The following is a 17346-nucleotide window of genomic DNA, read 5'->3' as shown; positions in this document are numbered from 1 at the left end:
TTCCATGCCATGCTGATATTCCGTGGGGAATTTCAACCCTACGCACCAGTTCGATTGGTTGGTTGGTCTTGTCATAACCCCGTCGCACATCAAGGGTCATTAAGGAGGTCAAGGTCAAGTGGTGACCACCACTAACCCAATCAAATCTTCTAACTCCTTCTTTGAGTGTTCAGGCCAATTCCGAGACCAGTTTAACTTAACGAAACCTAACTTAATCCAGCCTAACCAATCCCAACCTAATCTAACCTAACCTAGCCTAGCCTAGCCTAGCCTAACCTAACCTAACCTAACCTAACCTAGCCTAACCTAACCTAACCTAACCTAACCTAACCTAATCTAATCTAACCTAACCTAACCTAACCTAGCCTAGCCTAACGAAACCTAACCTAGCCTAGCAAAGCGAGCCAAGCAGATTGAAACTTAGCCTAACCTAGCATAGCGAAGCCTGACCTAGCCTAGCCGAAAGCTAACCTAACCTAACCTAACCTAACCTAGCCTAGCCTAGCAAAGCGAGCCAAGCAGATTGAAACTTAACCTAACCTAGCATAGCGAAACCTGACATAACCTAACCTAACCTAGCCTAGCCTAGCAAAGCGAGCCAAGCAGATTGAAACTTAAGCTAAGCTAGCATAGCGAAACCTGACATAACCTAACCTAACCTAGCCTAGCCTAGCAAAGCGAGCCAAGCAGATTGAAACAGCCTAACCTAGCATAGCGAAACCTGACCTAGCCTAACCTAACCTAACCTAACAAAGCGAGCCAAGCAGATTGAAACTTAGCCTAACCTAGCATAGCGAAACCTGACCTAGCCCAGCTTAAAGCTAACCTAACCTGACCCGACTTAAACCTTACGTAGCGTAGTTCACACTTATATGTGTATTGAGGTGAATTCCTTTGATAAAGGCTTGGCTTTATCTTCTTTATATAATTCTCTTCATAATTACCAAGTACCTTAGATTCTTCTACCTGATAGCCGATATCTTAGATATTACCTCATAACCGATGCCTTACATACCGCCCGATAATCGATGCCATAGATAATCCCCGATAACCTATGCCTTACGTAAACACCACCCGATAACCGACGTCTTACATACTACCACCCGATAACCGACGTCTTATACATACCACCCCCCGATAACCGACGTCTTATACATACCACCCCCCGATAACCGACGTCTTATACATACCACCCCCCGATAACCGACGTCTTATACATACCACCCCCCCGATAACCGACGTCTTACACATACCACCACCCCCCCGATAACCGACGTCTTACACATCCCACCCCCCGATAACCGACGTCTTATACATACCACCCCCCGATAACCGACGTCTTATACATACCACCCCCCGATAACCGACGTCTTATACATACCACCACCCGATAACCGACGTCTTATACATACCACCACCCGATAACCGACGTCTTATACATACCACCCCCCCGATAACCGACGTCTTACACATACCACCACCCACCCGATAACCGACGTCTCACACATACCATCCCCCGATAACCGACGTCTTATACATACCACCCCCCGATAACCGACGTCTTACACATCGCACCCCCCACCCGATAACCGACGTCTTATACATACCACCCCCCGATAACCGACGTCTTATACATACCACCCCCCCCCGATAACGGATGCTTCGAAGATGAACCTCTCCCTTTCGTCTCAAGTTTCACCCTTGAATTTCCATACTAAAGTTAACGTTATTTCACCTTCGCCTTTCGTTCTTTCGGTCTGGTTCGTTATGGGTTTTACTGCGTCGGCTCCGTGGCCCGTTTTCCTTCGTTGTAAGGGATCACCGAAGTCCCCCACGATGTATATGCTGTAACGAGAGTCTTGCGCACGCGCTATGGGAGTCTGTAGGTTATAGTGAGGGTTGTGAACACGCCAGGGATCTCTGTGGTATAAGAGAAGGCTTCTTACACACATGCGAGACGTTGTAACGAGGGTCCTTCATATTCCAGCACACTGTACGCTATAGCGAGGGCTCCGTGCACGCTAGGACTCAGGTACGTCATAACGAGAGTCTTATATAGCCAGCAGGACGTTGTACGTTGTAACGAGGGGTCCTTGTACGCATAAAGAAGCTATACGTTATACCAAGGTTAAAGGTACATGTTACATAATAAGAAGGATCCTGCACACGCCTTGAGGCAGTGCGTTTTAACGAGGCTCAAGGCACATGCTTCGAAATAACGGTGGTTCTATACACACTAGGATACGCTGCATTATAACGAGTCTCCTGTACATTGTAAGGACACGCTGCATTGTAACGAGGGTCCTATAAAGAGACCGTTCGTTGTAACAGAGATCTTAGAGACATTAAGACACCGTACATTATAACGGGGGTCGTGGAGACACTACATTGTAACGGGGGTCGTGGAGATACTACATTATAACGAGGATCCGATACATTCTACGTAATATTGAGGGTCCTATACACCCTACATTATAAAGGGACTCCTCTACACTCTTAGTTTGTATGGAGACGCTATATCCTTCCGTCGTGTGCTGACCTCCATAGTACTAACTTTCTGTTTACAGTGTGTCTGCTTCTTTAGTTCCATAATGTAACATTGCATGATTGTTTACCTTCGTAATGCATTGTTGTCTGCTTGTAGTGTAAGTGTTTGCTGTTTTTTTTTAGTTCCTTACTGTGGCTCTGTATAAGTCGTTGTTTACCTTAACGTCGTCCCGTGTTATTTGTTTATAGTGTAATTGTTTGCTTCTTTTGTCTCATATGATTTGGTGTTTACCTTCGTGTATTACTGTTGTTTGATTATAATGTAATTGTCTGCTTCTTTAGTCCTGTTATGTGGGGATGTAACACTTCTGTGTTTACTTTCCTCGTTCCTTCTTGTTTACCTTAGTCTGTTTATACTTGCCTGTCTCTCTCTCCTCAGCTCCATATTGCTGTGTTTGCTCTATTACTCTATTCTTCCTCGTCTCTTCCATTTATCTGGGTGCCTGACTCTGTTATGATATATATATATATATATATATATATATATATATATATATATATATATATATATATATATATATATATATATATTTCATTTTCTTTCGTTTGAGTGTGTAAACTGCTTGCATACAAGTAGTTATCAAAATGGCATTGTAAATTATCATTGTTACACTTGGGGATTAAGTGTTGAAAAGTTACTCGTTATTCCCTACGTGTCGTAGAAGGCGACTCAAAGGGGTAGGTGGAAACTCCCCTTCCTTCCCTCCCTCCCTCTCTTTTTATATGATGGAAGAACAGCAGGAGCAACAGCAGTAGGCGGGTAAGGAATGATCCTCCTTCTTCTCCATGAAGGCTCAGGCTAGGGGTGTGTCTCAGTCCTCAACACAGTGGTGTAGCAAATGTACGAATATATTCCAAGTGATCTCGTAGCAACAGGGAATTTCATGTAGTTTGCCCTCAATATCGTATATTATCATTCGTTTTGGGGTAACTTTGATCTCCGTTTTCTTCTTAATTTCAGTGCAATAGTGTTAACAATCCCCATGATTCAGTAATGTTATATGCATTGCTGTTGTATAATTTTTTCTCTCGTGTAATTATGAAAATAGTGAACATATAAGGGTGAGCTTTCCTAAGCTCACACTCCACTCCAAAGGATAAGCTCACACTCCGCTCCAAAGGTTAGATTTCAAGACTGTATCGTCAAAGGTAAACACTAGTGAAAGGCAACATAAGGTTAAAGGGGTATTCTTGTAGTGTTTTCTTGTTATTTTTCAATCATTTTTATTGGAAAAACTTTCCCTGATATATCTAACTTAAGGAAGTGAAACTTGGTAGGATAGATTGGTTTTATTTCATACTAAAAATTTGGAATTTTAATTATTCCTTAATTTCTTTTTCACTGCCTTGTTGATCATTACCTGATGAAATTGATGATAAATTGTAACTGTATTTCTGTATCATTAATACTGTTGTATAAATAATGTAAGCATCATTCAAGGATATATATACATTTATAAAAAAAAGACACTATAATATTCTCCTTTTATTAATCATAACACAGCTAATAATAGAATAATTACATCCCAGAAAATAAAAAGGTATGGAAAGTGTTTTTCTTCTTCAACATTAGCATACAATGGGGGAAGGGGTACTCGTATCATAGCATCCTTTCACATCACTGAGGAAAAAAAAAGGGTATATCCATGATGTAAAAAAAGGTACACTAAGCCAGAAAATAAAATGAAAGGATCCTGATTGCTGCATCTTACAAAGCTACGTTCAGTGGCTGCTATAATGTAGCGCTATCTAGGCACACAGCACATTACCAGTACAATGCTTGATCTTGTTTTCTTTCCCTCTCTTTTAAACCTTCCCGTGTGTAGGAGCATCACACACTTGGAGCATCACACACTTGGAGCATCACACACTTGGAGCACCACACACTTGGAGCACCACACACTTGGAGCATCACACACTTGGAGCATCACACACTTGGAGCACCACACACTTGGAGCACCACACATTTGGAGCATCACACACTTGGAGCATCACACACTCGGAGCATCACACACTTGGAGCATCACACACTCGGAGCATCACACACTTGGAGCATCACACACTTGGAGCATCACACACTTGGAGCACCACACATTTGGAGCATCACACACTTGGAGCACCACACACTTGGCATCACACACTTGGAGCACCACACATTTGGAGCATCACACACTTGGAGCATCACACACTCGGAGCATCACACACTTGGAGCATCACACACTCGGAGCATCACACACTTGGAGCACCACACACTTGGAGCATCACACACTTGGAGCATCACACACTTGGAGCATCACACACTCGGAGCATCACACACTTGGAGCATCACACACTTGGAGCACCACACATTTGGAGCATCACACACTTGGAGCATCACACACTCGGAGCATCACACACTTGGAGCATCACACACTTGGAGCATCACACACTTGGAGCATCACACACTTGGAGCATCACACACTTGGAGCATCACACACTTGGAGCATCACACACTTGGAGCATCACACACTTGGAGCATCACACACTTGGAGCACCACACACTTGGAGCACCACACACTTGGGGCATCACACACTCGGAGCATCACACACTCGGAGCATCACACACTCGGAGCACCACACACTTGGAGCATCACACACTTGGAGCATCACACACTTGGAGCACCACACACTAAGGGCATCACACACTCGGAGCATCACACACTTGGAGCACCACACACTTGGAGCATCACACACTTGGAGCATCACACACTGGGAGCACCACACACTTGGAGCATCACACACTCGGAGCATCACACACTCGGAGCATCACACACTTGGAGCATCACACACTTGGAGCATCACACACTTGGAGCATCACACACACACACACACTGGTAATGGTGCTTGCACCAAGGTTATCCTCAGTATCATATTACCTTAGTAGCACTAAATATATTATTCCCGTGAGCACAGGAGGTAAAAATGAAAAAAAAAAAATAATTATTATAATTACTTGTTTTTGAAGGCTTGCCAATGATCGGGTCGTTAAACACTACTAATAAATATCATACGAGGTACTGTATAATTTAAATGATCTAATAAATGTTAGGAGGAGGGAGGGGCGAACTACCATAAAATAGAGGCTTGGGAGAGAGAGAGAGAGAGAGAAAAAAAAATATATATATATAATCATCGAGAGAGGGTCGTTTACCTTCCCAGTAGGAGGAGGAAGTAAAAGAAGCAAGAGAGTCTAAGAGTCATAAATATATTTCCAGCACAGAAGGCAACATTAAATTAAACTACAGTTATAATAAATCTAGGAGAAAAAAAAATTACACCGTTCATCGGCAGCTTCTTCTCCAACAAGGGAATGAGACTAGAAAACACCCGAGAAACCAGGTCACGTACACTTGCTCAAAGCTACAAACGTTTCCAGCAAATAAGAAATCTTCATTTTGGTGTGGGTGAGTGAGTGAGCGGGCGAGCCAGCACGAGAGAGAGGGAGGGAGGAGGTGATCCCTCAGTAGTTCCAAAGCCCGCATTTACCTGAACTGCCTCACACCACCTCAGCTTTACATGTGTGTGTTCTTCATTCATATGTAGTTTAGAATTTGAATCGTAATATGTATCGTTTACATGTTTGAATGATGATACTCTAGAATGAATGTCTCTGTTCTTATTATTTTTTTTCCAGATCATGAACTGGTGATATTATATATAGTACTATAATTAAGCTCTCAATATAGTACTATAATTACGCTCTCAGGAAGCAGAGTTTACTTAAAATTATACCAACATTAATTATTAATCACTTGTAAAAAAGGGGACTCTTTTCTCTTATTTTTCTAAGGCACAGGATTTTAGTACAGAATACATTAGAGTGACGGCTATTTATTTCGTGAAAATAAATAGGTCAGATAAAAATTTCATACAATGGTGAAAGGCACTAATTTAGTTTACAAGGCACGTATTCAAATCAGGTTTACGTTCGTTAAATGCTCTGTATAAGTTTACCAAAGAATATAAAATGAACAACTGAGACCGTAAAATATCAGTATATATATATATATATATATATATATATATATATATATATATATATATATATATACACCCAATGATTATTTTCCGCTTGGAAGAAAAAAAAAAGGTGTGAAGACTTCTCATGAACTCATAAGTGACACTGGAACCCATTTTATCCTTCGCAATATATATTATAAAATAGCCTATAAGTAGCATCATTAACAAAGTATACACACTATATACATAATAGGATTTATACAATAGAGAATGAATAAAAAAAAAAAATGCATGCTCTCCTCATACAACAGCGACGAGATCAAAAAAAATTGTTCCTTCATAACTTTCTGAACACTGTTCACAACACACGGAACACTGGACTGAGAACACAATGGGAAGTAATGCCCGACATTGTGCATGCAAGCTTCGTGTTCAAATGACAAGGTTTTTTTTTTTTCTTTCCCTTTTGAGGTGTTTGGAAAAAAGAAAAAAAAAAGGTATCTCGAGAATCCAAATATACAGCACCTTGGTTTTGACAATTCGTCAAACATATATATTTGATTATCACTTAATAATACTGTACTGACACGTTTTAAGAAAATGCACGTTAAAGGGGGGTACCACAAAGGAACTTTTTTTTGGAAGAGCAGGGCATTATATACTCTTAGTAGTTAAGTTACAAAAATGTCAGTTCAAATCTATTTCAAACCTTTAGCCTGATCACAGTAGTTTATTATTTTTTTTAAATTGAAGTCAGTTCAGCTGGAAGTAGTTCTCTCATGGCCAGTAGTTCAACTGGATACAGTGATCCAATGAACCTCAACAAGTTCCAGTAGCCTTAAAAAGAGAGTTTTCAACCAGTTCCAGTATCATCATCATCATCATCATCTGCCATAAATCCAAACGAGTCACAGACGACGATTCAACCTGACGTATAAAATCCGTCCATCCATTGCATTGCAATGCTTAAGTTCCCATACCATGACAGGCTTCAGGCGTCGCTAAGTACCTTAACGTACCACTTAAGATTAAGTACATCAATGTGGCCAAGTTGAAGGAACAGGGAAGGATGGTGGTTCGTTCCCACCCATCCCGTCGTCAAATTGCCAGTGCCTGCTGCTGCTTCTCCTTCTCCTTCTTCTTCTTCTTCTTGCGTCTTAAGTTAAGGCCTCCTTCAGTAGCCATAAACTGCCAATCCTTGTCTACATGTTAGAAATGAAAAAAAAAATAAATAAATAAAAGCAATTTTACGTAATCGTTTGTAGCTAGATGTTACATGTTTTTTTTTTATTGACAACGTGGTTTTGTTTCCCATCTACAGAGGGAATATGCGTCACCGTTTATAACTCCTGAAGGCCAGCCGATTCCCACTGGTCCCCCGCCCCTGACTTTGACTGGATACAGAAAATGACTGAGATCTACACCATTTGGTATGAGCCAGATCGCCCTGCCGTGAGGACGCGCGCCAGCACCCAGGATCTGTGTGAGTTAATTGCAGAACAACATTCCTTTAGGGGGGGTTCTTTATCAATATTCTTTAGAATATGAGATCCCAACAACCACGGAAATCCATTGGAGCCACTGCCAGCTTAACTCACCCTCATTTATAAAAGTCTTTGGTTAGGTTTCAAGTCCGTATATAAATTATTTTGTGATCTGAGGATTTTGTAAAGGTCTATGTGGACTCCTGTAATGGTGTCATCCTTTCAAGAGAGACTCGTCGGAAACAGCCGTCGTCAGTCTGCCTTCTCTCGGACTCACATGGAGGCAATGACAGACTCCTCTGGTACCCTGAGGCGTGGTGCTGAAAGGTGGAGGCAGCGAGGGCTTCGCTAGCCGCGTCTCTGCAGCACGTCCAATTTTACAAACTTATCCTCTACACGTCCAAGACGCCGTTGACTACGTCCGTGAGGTCTTTAGGTGTCTCGTTCCCGTCGAAGAACTCCATAGGCATGGTAGACTGCTGCTTGTTGGTAGGGGTCGATGGTTGTGACTGTTGCAGCTGCTGGTTGCGAACACTGGGTGGTAGTATCGCGCTCTCGTTCTCCACGACAAGATCGATCTGGTCGACCACAGGAAGAAGGGCGTGGGCGTCTAGATTAACAGCGGCTGCGAGGGTGGACAGAACATTGCTCCACTCGGACACGTACAGTCCCCGGACAGCAGCTGTGATGGCGGCCACGGCTACAGCAGAGGGCTCTATGTGCACGAACTCCAGCTCTGTAAAAGAAGGACGAAAAGTTAGTTAAGTCTGCTGCTGCTGTTTTGTAAGTCAATGACTTACAAACACCAAGATGGAGATTTTAAGTTAAGTCTTAACGTCTACTCTAGAACTGTGAAGTAAAACTGGTATACTGATACGAACAGCAAGGAGCAAAGACATAAGGTCTCATGTTAAAGCTACTTCAGAAAACAGTAATTGAACTATATCCTGATGTTTATTTACAATTTATAAGCTTTTCTGTGGGGGATGGTTGTATAAATTCATCTACTACACTGACAAACCAAATTTCGACAAAACATCGAACTAAATCTAGGCTGAACTACACACAGTCTTATGGTGTGCCGCCTCCACGGTTCACTGTACGAGACTTTACCACGTGGATTTGGTTTCTATTCGCCATAGTAAACAAGGCAATACCCAACCTCTCCATATTTATCTCCAATCCAACCATCGTCCACGCCAAATTAAACCTAATGGTGCGAATACACAAGAATGGATTTGTAAGGCAAATACCGGCGAAAATCCGATGAGGCACCTTTCGCCCAGAGGGAAAGTGGGATTTAAAAATGGCCGCGGCAGGAAACACGGGTGGGAAACTCAAAATTGCTACATTAGAAACGATGGCCGCGTTAACGAGACCCACAGAAGTGCACGGCGTTGTGATGCAGTCTTCGGGAAACTGTGCAGGGGAGGGATGGGGGCAGTCACACACCACAGCGCCTCCTCACACGCACTCGCCAACGCCAACAAGTCCCACATGCTGTTCTTCCTTCCCAAACCCCCTGACAGACGCCCCATGGAGTTTCTGCCTCCCACAGAGGTATGTAGCGGTCACCAGCGAGTGTCAAATAATGACAGACAAATAAATGCCCCAAGGCATGTCGGCATCATGCCGCTAGGTAACAATCACACTCTCGAGTGATGGAAGCCATCCACTCAACACTCTCTCAGCCACCCCTAAGAGCACGTCTATCCTCCCTTGGCGTTCATGGTTGCCAAGATAACCAAGAAGAGGGAGACTTTATGGTAGGTATCAAGTATCAAATTGTCGTAATGATATGGGAGGCTATTCCCTCCTACAGGAGTGTTCTCGGTGACCTCTCATCCACAAAGGTTTTAATTCTATAAGGCCTCTCATGAATGCATTTTTCGACGCTTCTGAGCCGTACATACTAATCTTGTTGAATAAGACGAATTTCCCCCAAGCAGTGTTCAAACCTTAATGGTTTATGAGGCGAGAGGAAAATTCGTTTTCAATGCGGCAATCTCATGAGCAATGCGGGGAGGGAGGAACCCCCGGCAGGCTTGGAATAGTCAGCAGTGGGGCGTTGATCCGCCTGACCTCCTGGGGCTCAAACAACCGGCTCCGGCAGGCTCGACCCCCTCGATGACAATCTCCGCCGACCTCAGAACAAGTTGCAACAATGATCTCCCTCGGTCGATAGCCCTCAACCCTCTCCAAGACTGAACAGGACTCGAAGTGGTTCCCGTCGGTCCCAGCGGGCGAACCCTCGAAGCTCCTGGGGAGCCCTGCTTCACCCCCGCTGCCTCAAGACCCCGAAATCCCTGCCATAGCGAGTCCCCTCGCCCGGGCCCCGACCTGCAAGGCCTATTGTACCTCTCCGGCCGGGAAGCATTGTCCTCGCCTGCCCCATTGTTTTGCATTGTTGTTGTGTCGAACAGGGAGCTATGGGGGGGATTTGGAGACACCAGACGAACCAGCGCGGCTGGTGTCGAACGACCCCGCTTTCCCCGAGGCACACACGGCTGGAAATCCCACTCTTCCCACCTGGACTTCAGCCTCCGTGCATTGAGAGAAACTGCGTCGAACGCCGCGAGGTTTATGATTTATTATTGCCCCATTTGCTTGGCTGTATCGGTAACTGAGGGAATTACACTGCTCGAAATAAATGGGATATTAGAATTCAGTATCAATTCGCGTTCCAATACTAAATCGGCACAGTTATGAGGTTGATTCCTGGGCCCCAAAACCTCGTGGACACACACATGCACACACACACACACACACACACACACACAATTCAAGGATATTCATCTTCTGCATGCCACTTCTTCGTATATAATTTCGAAATCTTCAATCCAGTTGTTCGTCATGTGCTAAAGCGCTCGACAAAGCAGGCTCCACATGTCTAGTCAGATAAGCAAGTGTAACTGGGATGTTAATAACGTGAGCGGAGGAGATATGGCAACACGCCGGCCATTCGGGTACGCTCGGGTACCGTCGACTCGTGGGTTGGTGACTTATTTCCCTACTCCTCTCCTCCTCCCCGGCAGCTGCACTGCTCTCACCCGCCCTTTAAAAACAACACCCTTACCCTTAACCTACACACTGCACACATCTACTACATCACTTCCATCCGCATCATACGTACAAGATGTTATCATAATCACAACATCGCTTTGCGAGTCGTCTTTTATCAGTACCGGAGGGCGAAAGAGGAACTTAAATCACTTCCAACATATATTTCAATGTCTCGTGTAACTCTGACAAGAGTCGGAGGGGAATAATACTGACGAAGGAGGAATGTGTGAAGTGAAGGTGTGTGTGCCAGAGAGAGAGAGAGAGAGAGAGAGAGAGAGAGAGAGAGAGAGCATCCAGACACGCCAGACACCGTCACACCACGTGATCACCACTCGTGCTGCGTTTGAATTTCCGGAAAGCCACATCCAGTCCGGACATACCCACTCCCTGTGTTTCCGGCGCGTGGCCACTGTTGCAGTGGCCTTTAAAAGGGGTTTGTGAACGTCCGGCAAAAGAGCGAGGCTGGTCGTAATTAAGAGCAGCCTAGCCATTGTGATTCCCTCATTGCCACAGTTTCCTGGTCACGTTCAGTGAAGCGATCTCGCCTCTTGCAGTGCCAACTAGATTTAAAAAGCCACTATGGGGAGGATAGTTAGTAGCTAAGGTTTTACGAAGGTGAGGTAAGGAGGGTCGGTGTACGCCATGGGAGGATAATCAGTCGAAATAAGACTGAGTGGACGATGAGGTTGGGGGCGTCAAGACCCTGTGAGGTAAGATGAGGTTTGGGGGCGTCAAGACCCTGTGAGGTTAGATGAGGTTGGGGGCGTCAAGACCTTGTGAGGTAAGATGAGGTGGGGGCGTCAAGACCCTGTGAGGTAAGATGAGGTTCGGGGCGTCAAGACCCTGTGAGGTAAGATGAGGTTTAGGGGCGTCAAGACCCTCTGAGGTAAGATGAGGTTGGGGGCGTCAAGACCCTGTGAGGTAAGACGAGAGGTTGGGGGCGTCAAGACCTTGTGATGTAAGATGAGGTTGGGGGCGTCAAGACCCTGTGAGGTAAGATGAGGTTGGGGGCGTCAAGACCCTGTGAGGTAAGACGAGGTTAAGAATGAGTTAAGCATGAAGGAAACAACTTAGACGGGTAGAGCCTCAGAGCAAGACTCCAAAAGGAGGAACTGATTGGGGGAGGAAAACCAGCTAAGGAAGATCTGAGATGCGGGGTGCGTGCCGCCGAGCTCATGGAGGACTTGGGCCTCGTAGACCATGTGGCGAAGGGCGGCAGCGGCGGCGGGTGGCAGCCCTGGGCCACCTCAGCAACACAGGTAGGGTTATGCTGGCCTGACCATGTGATATGGGAGGTTGTGCCAGGTGGTTCTGGGGTTGTGGGGAGAAGGGCGAAGGTTCCTTCCTCAGCTGCCAGACGGCATTGTGACGCCCCAGGGCTAGACGGACCAGCCTTTTGTACGCTGTCTACACCACACCTCGTGGCGATTTAAATGCCCTGCTAACATACCTGAGACTTGGGTGTGAGGAGGCCTTTGCGAGCTGTGCATTTGGGCAGGCGAGGTAGCTTTACCATCAGTGATACAACGCCAACAAAAAAATATTCATAACTAACTACAGGGCTGGAGAAATTGGTAATATTTCCCTTAAAAGAGGTCGTACCACGTCCCGTTTTCTACAGCCACGCGGTCCTTTACCAACATCTGGACATTTAAAAATGGCGGCCGTCCGGTGTCCAACTAGTGTTTTTTATATATATATATTAACAGCATCCTGATGCACGATATCCTGTGTTACAGCCATTTTTAAAACGTCGACAACATACTGGGTTATTGAGTTCCATACAACTCCTCATAAATCCATGCACAAAAAAGGCGTAGATCCCATATGTTATATATTTATATAATAACTTCATATAGGAAAGAAGTCCTCCCGACACGATTCCTATAAGGTCCACGTTATATTATGTATATATATATATGGCAAGATTGCAACGAATCAGTACATGATATAAAATGTGGTCCCTCAGATCCCTCTCGATATACAAGACCAGGCCAGAACCCGCAATTCAACCCCACCTCGCCGCCTCTCAGATCGCTCTACCCCTCTCCCTCCCTAGACACACACACACACACACACACACACACACACACACACACTAACCTCACTACCGTACCTTTCTCCACGCCGTCTGAGGGCTGGAGTCTGGCCGCTGTACACGTGGGTCTCCGCCACCACCACGCGGCCACTCCTAGCCTCATCTACATGCCGCTAGTTTCTAAGCTCCATATACTATATATATATATATATATATATATATATATATATATATATATATATATATATATATATATATATCCCGACTAGGGGAGACCCCGAAGGTACACCTATATCGCCCTAGTTCATGACTGAAGCTTCGAAGATCGACTGATCAACGCTACTCTGACCCGCTACGTATCCTCCCTCCTCATCCCCTCCTTCCTTCCCTCCCTCCGCCGCCGTGAGAAGTCTGTAGTCCTACTTTTTAACAGACGATTGGGCTAATCGGCTTAGGGGCACCCACAGACACACTCCTGCATTCTCTCCCAAGTCGCCCGGGCCTGCCTCTCAACAAACTAATCATATGCAAATAAGGGCGGGCCTGCTAGGCCTCCCGGACAAAAATATGGGTCTTACAACCCCCTCCATCGCCTCCTCCAGCCATTAGCATGCACCACTACCTGAATTAAGCCTATTATTTTTTTTCCCCCCACCCCTCACAACACATGATCAAATTGTAATCAAAGACTCTGTCTGAACGCGAATGGGCCGATCCCATTTCACATGCCAATTATTCCATCGCGACACTATTCTAATCACCTGTAGGCCTATCTGCCCTTAGGGGCAAGGGCGTCCGCAAAAATGCCTCTCTGCCTGCCTGCCTGCCTTCCTCCCTCCCTCCCTCCTACCACCACGCTGATCCCCCAGCCAACCAGGAGACCCCGCCGTCCCTCTTCTGATCTTGCCGGCAGGACGATCAAAGGCGCGATCAAGTGATTGAGCAGTGATTTGTAGGTGGTTAGGTGTGGTGGGGTCGTGACCAGCTGCGGGCGACCACTACCAGACACCCAACACATGGGCAGCGGGAGACAGCACGCGAGGGGCCCTTCGGGGCACAGCCGAGGTGAGTCTGAGATGTAGTGAGACCTTGGACACACACACACACACACACACACACACACACCGTAGAGTACAGCGGAGGCATATTAAGAAATGCTACATGAAACATTCATATGACATTGACCATTGGAAATCGAACGTTGGCTGAAACTTTTCGATAGAGTAACTGCTGGAAAACAGTTGGAAGACGTAGTCTCCCTACTGTAGAACACTACGATTGAAATACAAAGGCGCCTCGAATACAGACGTAAAGATCAGGAATTTTCTTCATACAACGCTGTCCAACACAGTGCGACGGCAATCAAAAGGTGCTAGGAATACGCTGTAAACATCTAGGACCCGAAACTTGTTAACTCACTACTCCCCAGTCAGCCAGTAGTCGAGTCATTACCGATCTCCCTTTGTATACATTCAACAACCAACTGGACAAATATTTGTAGTGTACATGGTGAGCCGCGATGTAATGGGGACGGGGAGGATGGAGACGAGGGGGCGGCCTGCGGTCTGTAACCTCAAACAACTTGATTGATTAGAGGAACAACGATAATGTAGCTTTGGTGTTTTTTTTTTGTAAAGACTTGAGCTGTCGGCTAGATCGAAGAAAGACGTGTGTGTGTGTGTGTGTGTGTGTGTGCGTGTGTGTGTGTGAGAGAGAGAGAGAGAGAGAGAGAGATTGTGTTAGCCAGGTTGACCAAATGTTTCGTCAAGGGGAGACATGTGGCGACCTGCCGGAGCATCCCTTGTAAAAACCCACCCGTTTACTGACGGGATACCGAGCGGGGTTGTGTCTGAGTAATGACGAGGGAAAGAGGTGGTGGTTTCGATACCTCACAACGCAGGTTCAGTGTTTCGAACCCTTGATACCGTAGTGAAGGATACTGAGAAAGTCATGACCTCGTAATGGCGTTAGTCTGTGTGGTAATCCCCAGTGCCACCGTCGCCCCGACCCTGAGACTGCACGGCCACCACTAGCCTCCAGCAGCCTTGAGGTATATGAAGTAACATACGCCCAAGACGGCCCTTGGCTGCGTCAGCCTTCTCCCCGTCTGCCAGATGCCGCGCGCGCGCGTCGCGCACCAAGAGGGGTGCGTAAGTTCATTACCTGAACGTAATAAATGTATATAAAAAAAGAAGACTTTGAGAAAAACCAGTCGGGCTTGCATACGTCAGTACACACACACACACACACACACACACACTCACACACGCATAGCTCACATATCGGTGTTACTAGCATGGTTCCCTACACATACACATTTCCTACGTTAGCACAGCCAAGCGTGAACCGATGATCACATCCTCTGTGCCTCCGCCCATGCTGGCAGCAGCAGCAGCGAACCAGACCATCACGCTAGAGTGAAGACAAAGAGTGTAGGTGGGTGCGTGGTGGGTGACGAGGCCACCATTACCCCGCCGTTAGTGGTGAGTACGACAGTGTGTGTGTGTGTGTGTGTGTGTGTGTGTGTGTGTGTACACTGGATATCGCAAGTCACATAACGGCAAAGTAACAATGGAATGGTAGAAGGGTAATGGGTGTTAATATTTACATGTTCAGCGAGACATACACGTTTTACACACACACACACACACACACACACACACACACACCTCCGTGGTGTAGCTGTTAGCGGTGCGGCAACATACCCGCATAAGTTCGAATTGTGGTCGCGGCAGCTGGCCCACAGTCCACCTAGCTGTTCATCCTCCCCAAGGGGTTGGTCGATAAAATGGGTACCTGGCTTAAGCTAGGGTGTGTGTGTGTGTGTGTGTGTGTGTGTGTGTGTGTGTGCATACATACATACATAGAAGTAAAGACTAGGTACGTATGTATAGGTTGAGACTGGGCAACACGAGTTTAAAACTCTCCTAGTAACACACAAACAGCATGCGCTCACACACACACACACACACACACACACACACACACGCACCACGTGGGTCAGGAATGAAGCCAGCTGACGACTCCATCTCACAGACACGTGGACACTGAGCTTTGAGCATGAATTTTAACGTGAGGTACTGTCAGGCTTTGAAACTATAGCTGAAATGACGACTATGACCGGACTGGAGAGAGAGAGAGAGAGAGAGAGAGAGAGAGAGAGAGAGAGAGAGAGAGAAGCTTAAGGTGGCGGAGCGCCCCTGTGGGAGGTGGAGGTTGAGGGTTCTCCAGTGCAGTCTTGGACCCAGGCGGGTCAGGTCGCACGGTGTGGCTACGCTGGAAAACCATGCTTCGCACGGCCCATGTCCAGAATGATCAACGTGGTGTATGACTGACGCTAAGCTGATCTCGGGTATACCAGTAGCCATAATATACTGGACGGCTGCAGTACTTAGGAGTACTTAGCTGCCAGAAACTACATCTTATTCTGCAGCTTTTCTCTGGATAAGACTTGCGCTGTCATGGCTAGAATGAAGCCTTCGGAATAGGTTACTGATATACCAGAAGTCAGAGAAGTGGTGAGAAAGTCCTCTTAGAAGGTGGATGGGTCTCTGCTTCAGATGGTCGCTGAGGAGCAGCGCTCCCCCACATCAGACAGTTCGCCAGGAGCAGCGCCCCTGACACACCAGACGGTCGCCAGTGATACACAAAGCCACACACACATATGTACCGCCATGACTATGCACTACGAGGCCACACGCGCCGGACACGTTCAACCAAATCTGCTTAATTCACTTTTGATATATTCCCCCCTCCTCTAAACTATGAATTAATCTTGTGTGCGAAAGGTGTTGCTTCAAGTGTGAGAGTGGCTTGCGGTGGACGCACTTCCCACGTGAGTAGTAATCAGCGTCACCCTCTCCCTCATATTATAATTATCAGTTACGAAACCTTTTAATCACCTGAAAAGTTTCCAAATACATAAATGAATACACACACACACACACACACACACACACACACACACACACACACACACACACTAGCACAACAAGCAATGCAAAAGCAGTACAAACTGCTGGTGAAGGTTTGCTTTAAAGATCGTTACACGTTTTACTGTCACGAGTGTTTGAGATTCATGTTATTCATATCAGAGCAACGGTGTCGGCGGGCCGGCCAATTGGCAATTGCAAACGGCATCCGGGTAGTTAACGAGCGAGAGCTGTTGCTAAACTGCAACACCTGTGGTCTGGGGGCGGGGGATATATATATATA

General features: G+C 46.0%; 1 protein-coding gene across 1 annotated transcript in view; it reads right to left on the bottom strand.

The window, feature by feature from the left end:
• Positions 1-4020: 4020 nt before the first annotated feature.
• Positions 4021-17346, bottom strand: part of LOC139762418 (G1/S-specific cyclin-D2-like) — a 54420-nt gene continuing 41094 nt past the window's right edge. The window contains exon 4 of the mRNA XM_071687279.1: positions 4021-8766. Within this exon, the coding sequence (XP_071543380.1) occupies positions 8423-8766 (344 nt within the window). The 3' untranslated portion in view covers positions 4021-8422. The remainder of the gene's footprint in view (positions 8767-17346) is intronic.

The sequence above is a fragment of the Panulirus ornatus genome, chromosome 43, assembly GCF_036320965.1.
Source record: "Panulirus ornatus isolate Po-2019 chromosome 43, ASM3632096v1, whole genome shotgun sequence".
Lineage (NCBI taxonomy): Eukaryota > Metazoa > Arthropoda > Malacostraca > Decapoda > Palinuridae > Panulirus > Panulirus ornatus.
This window is presented reverse-complemented; position numbering and strand designations above follow the sequence as displayed.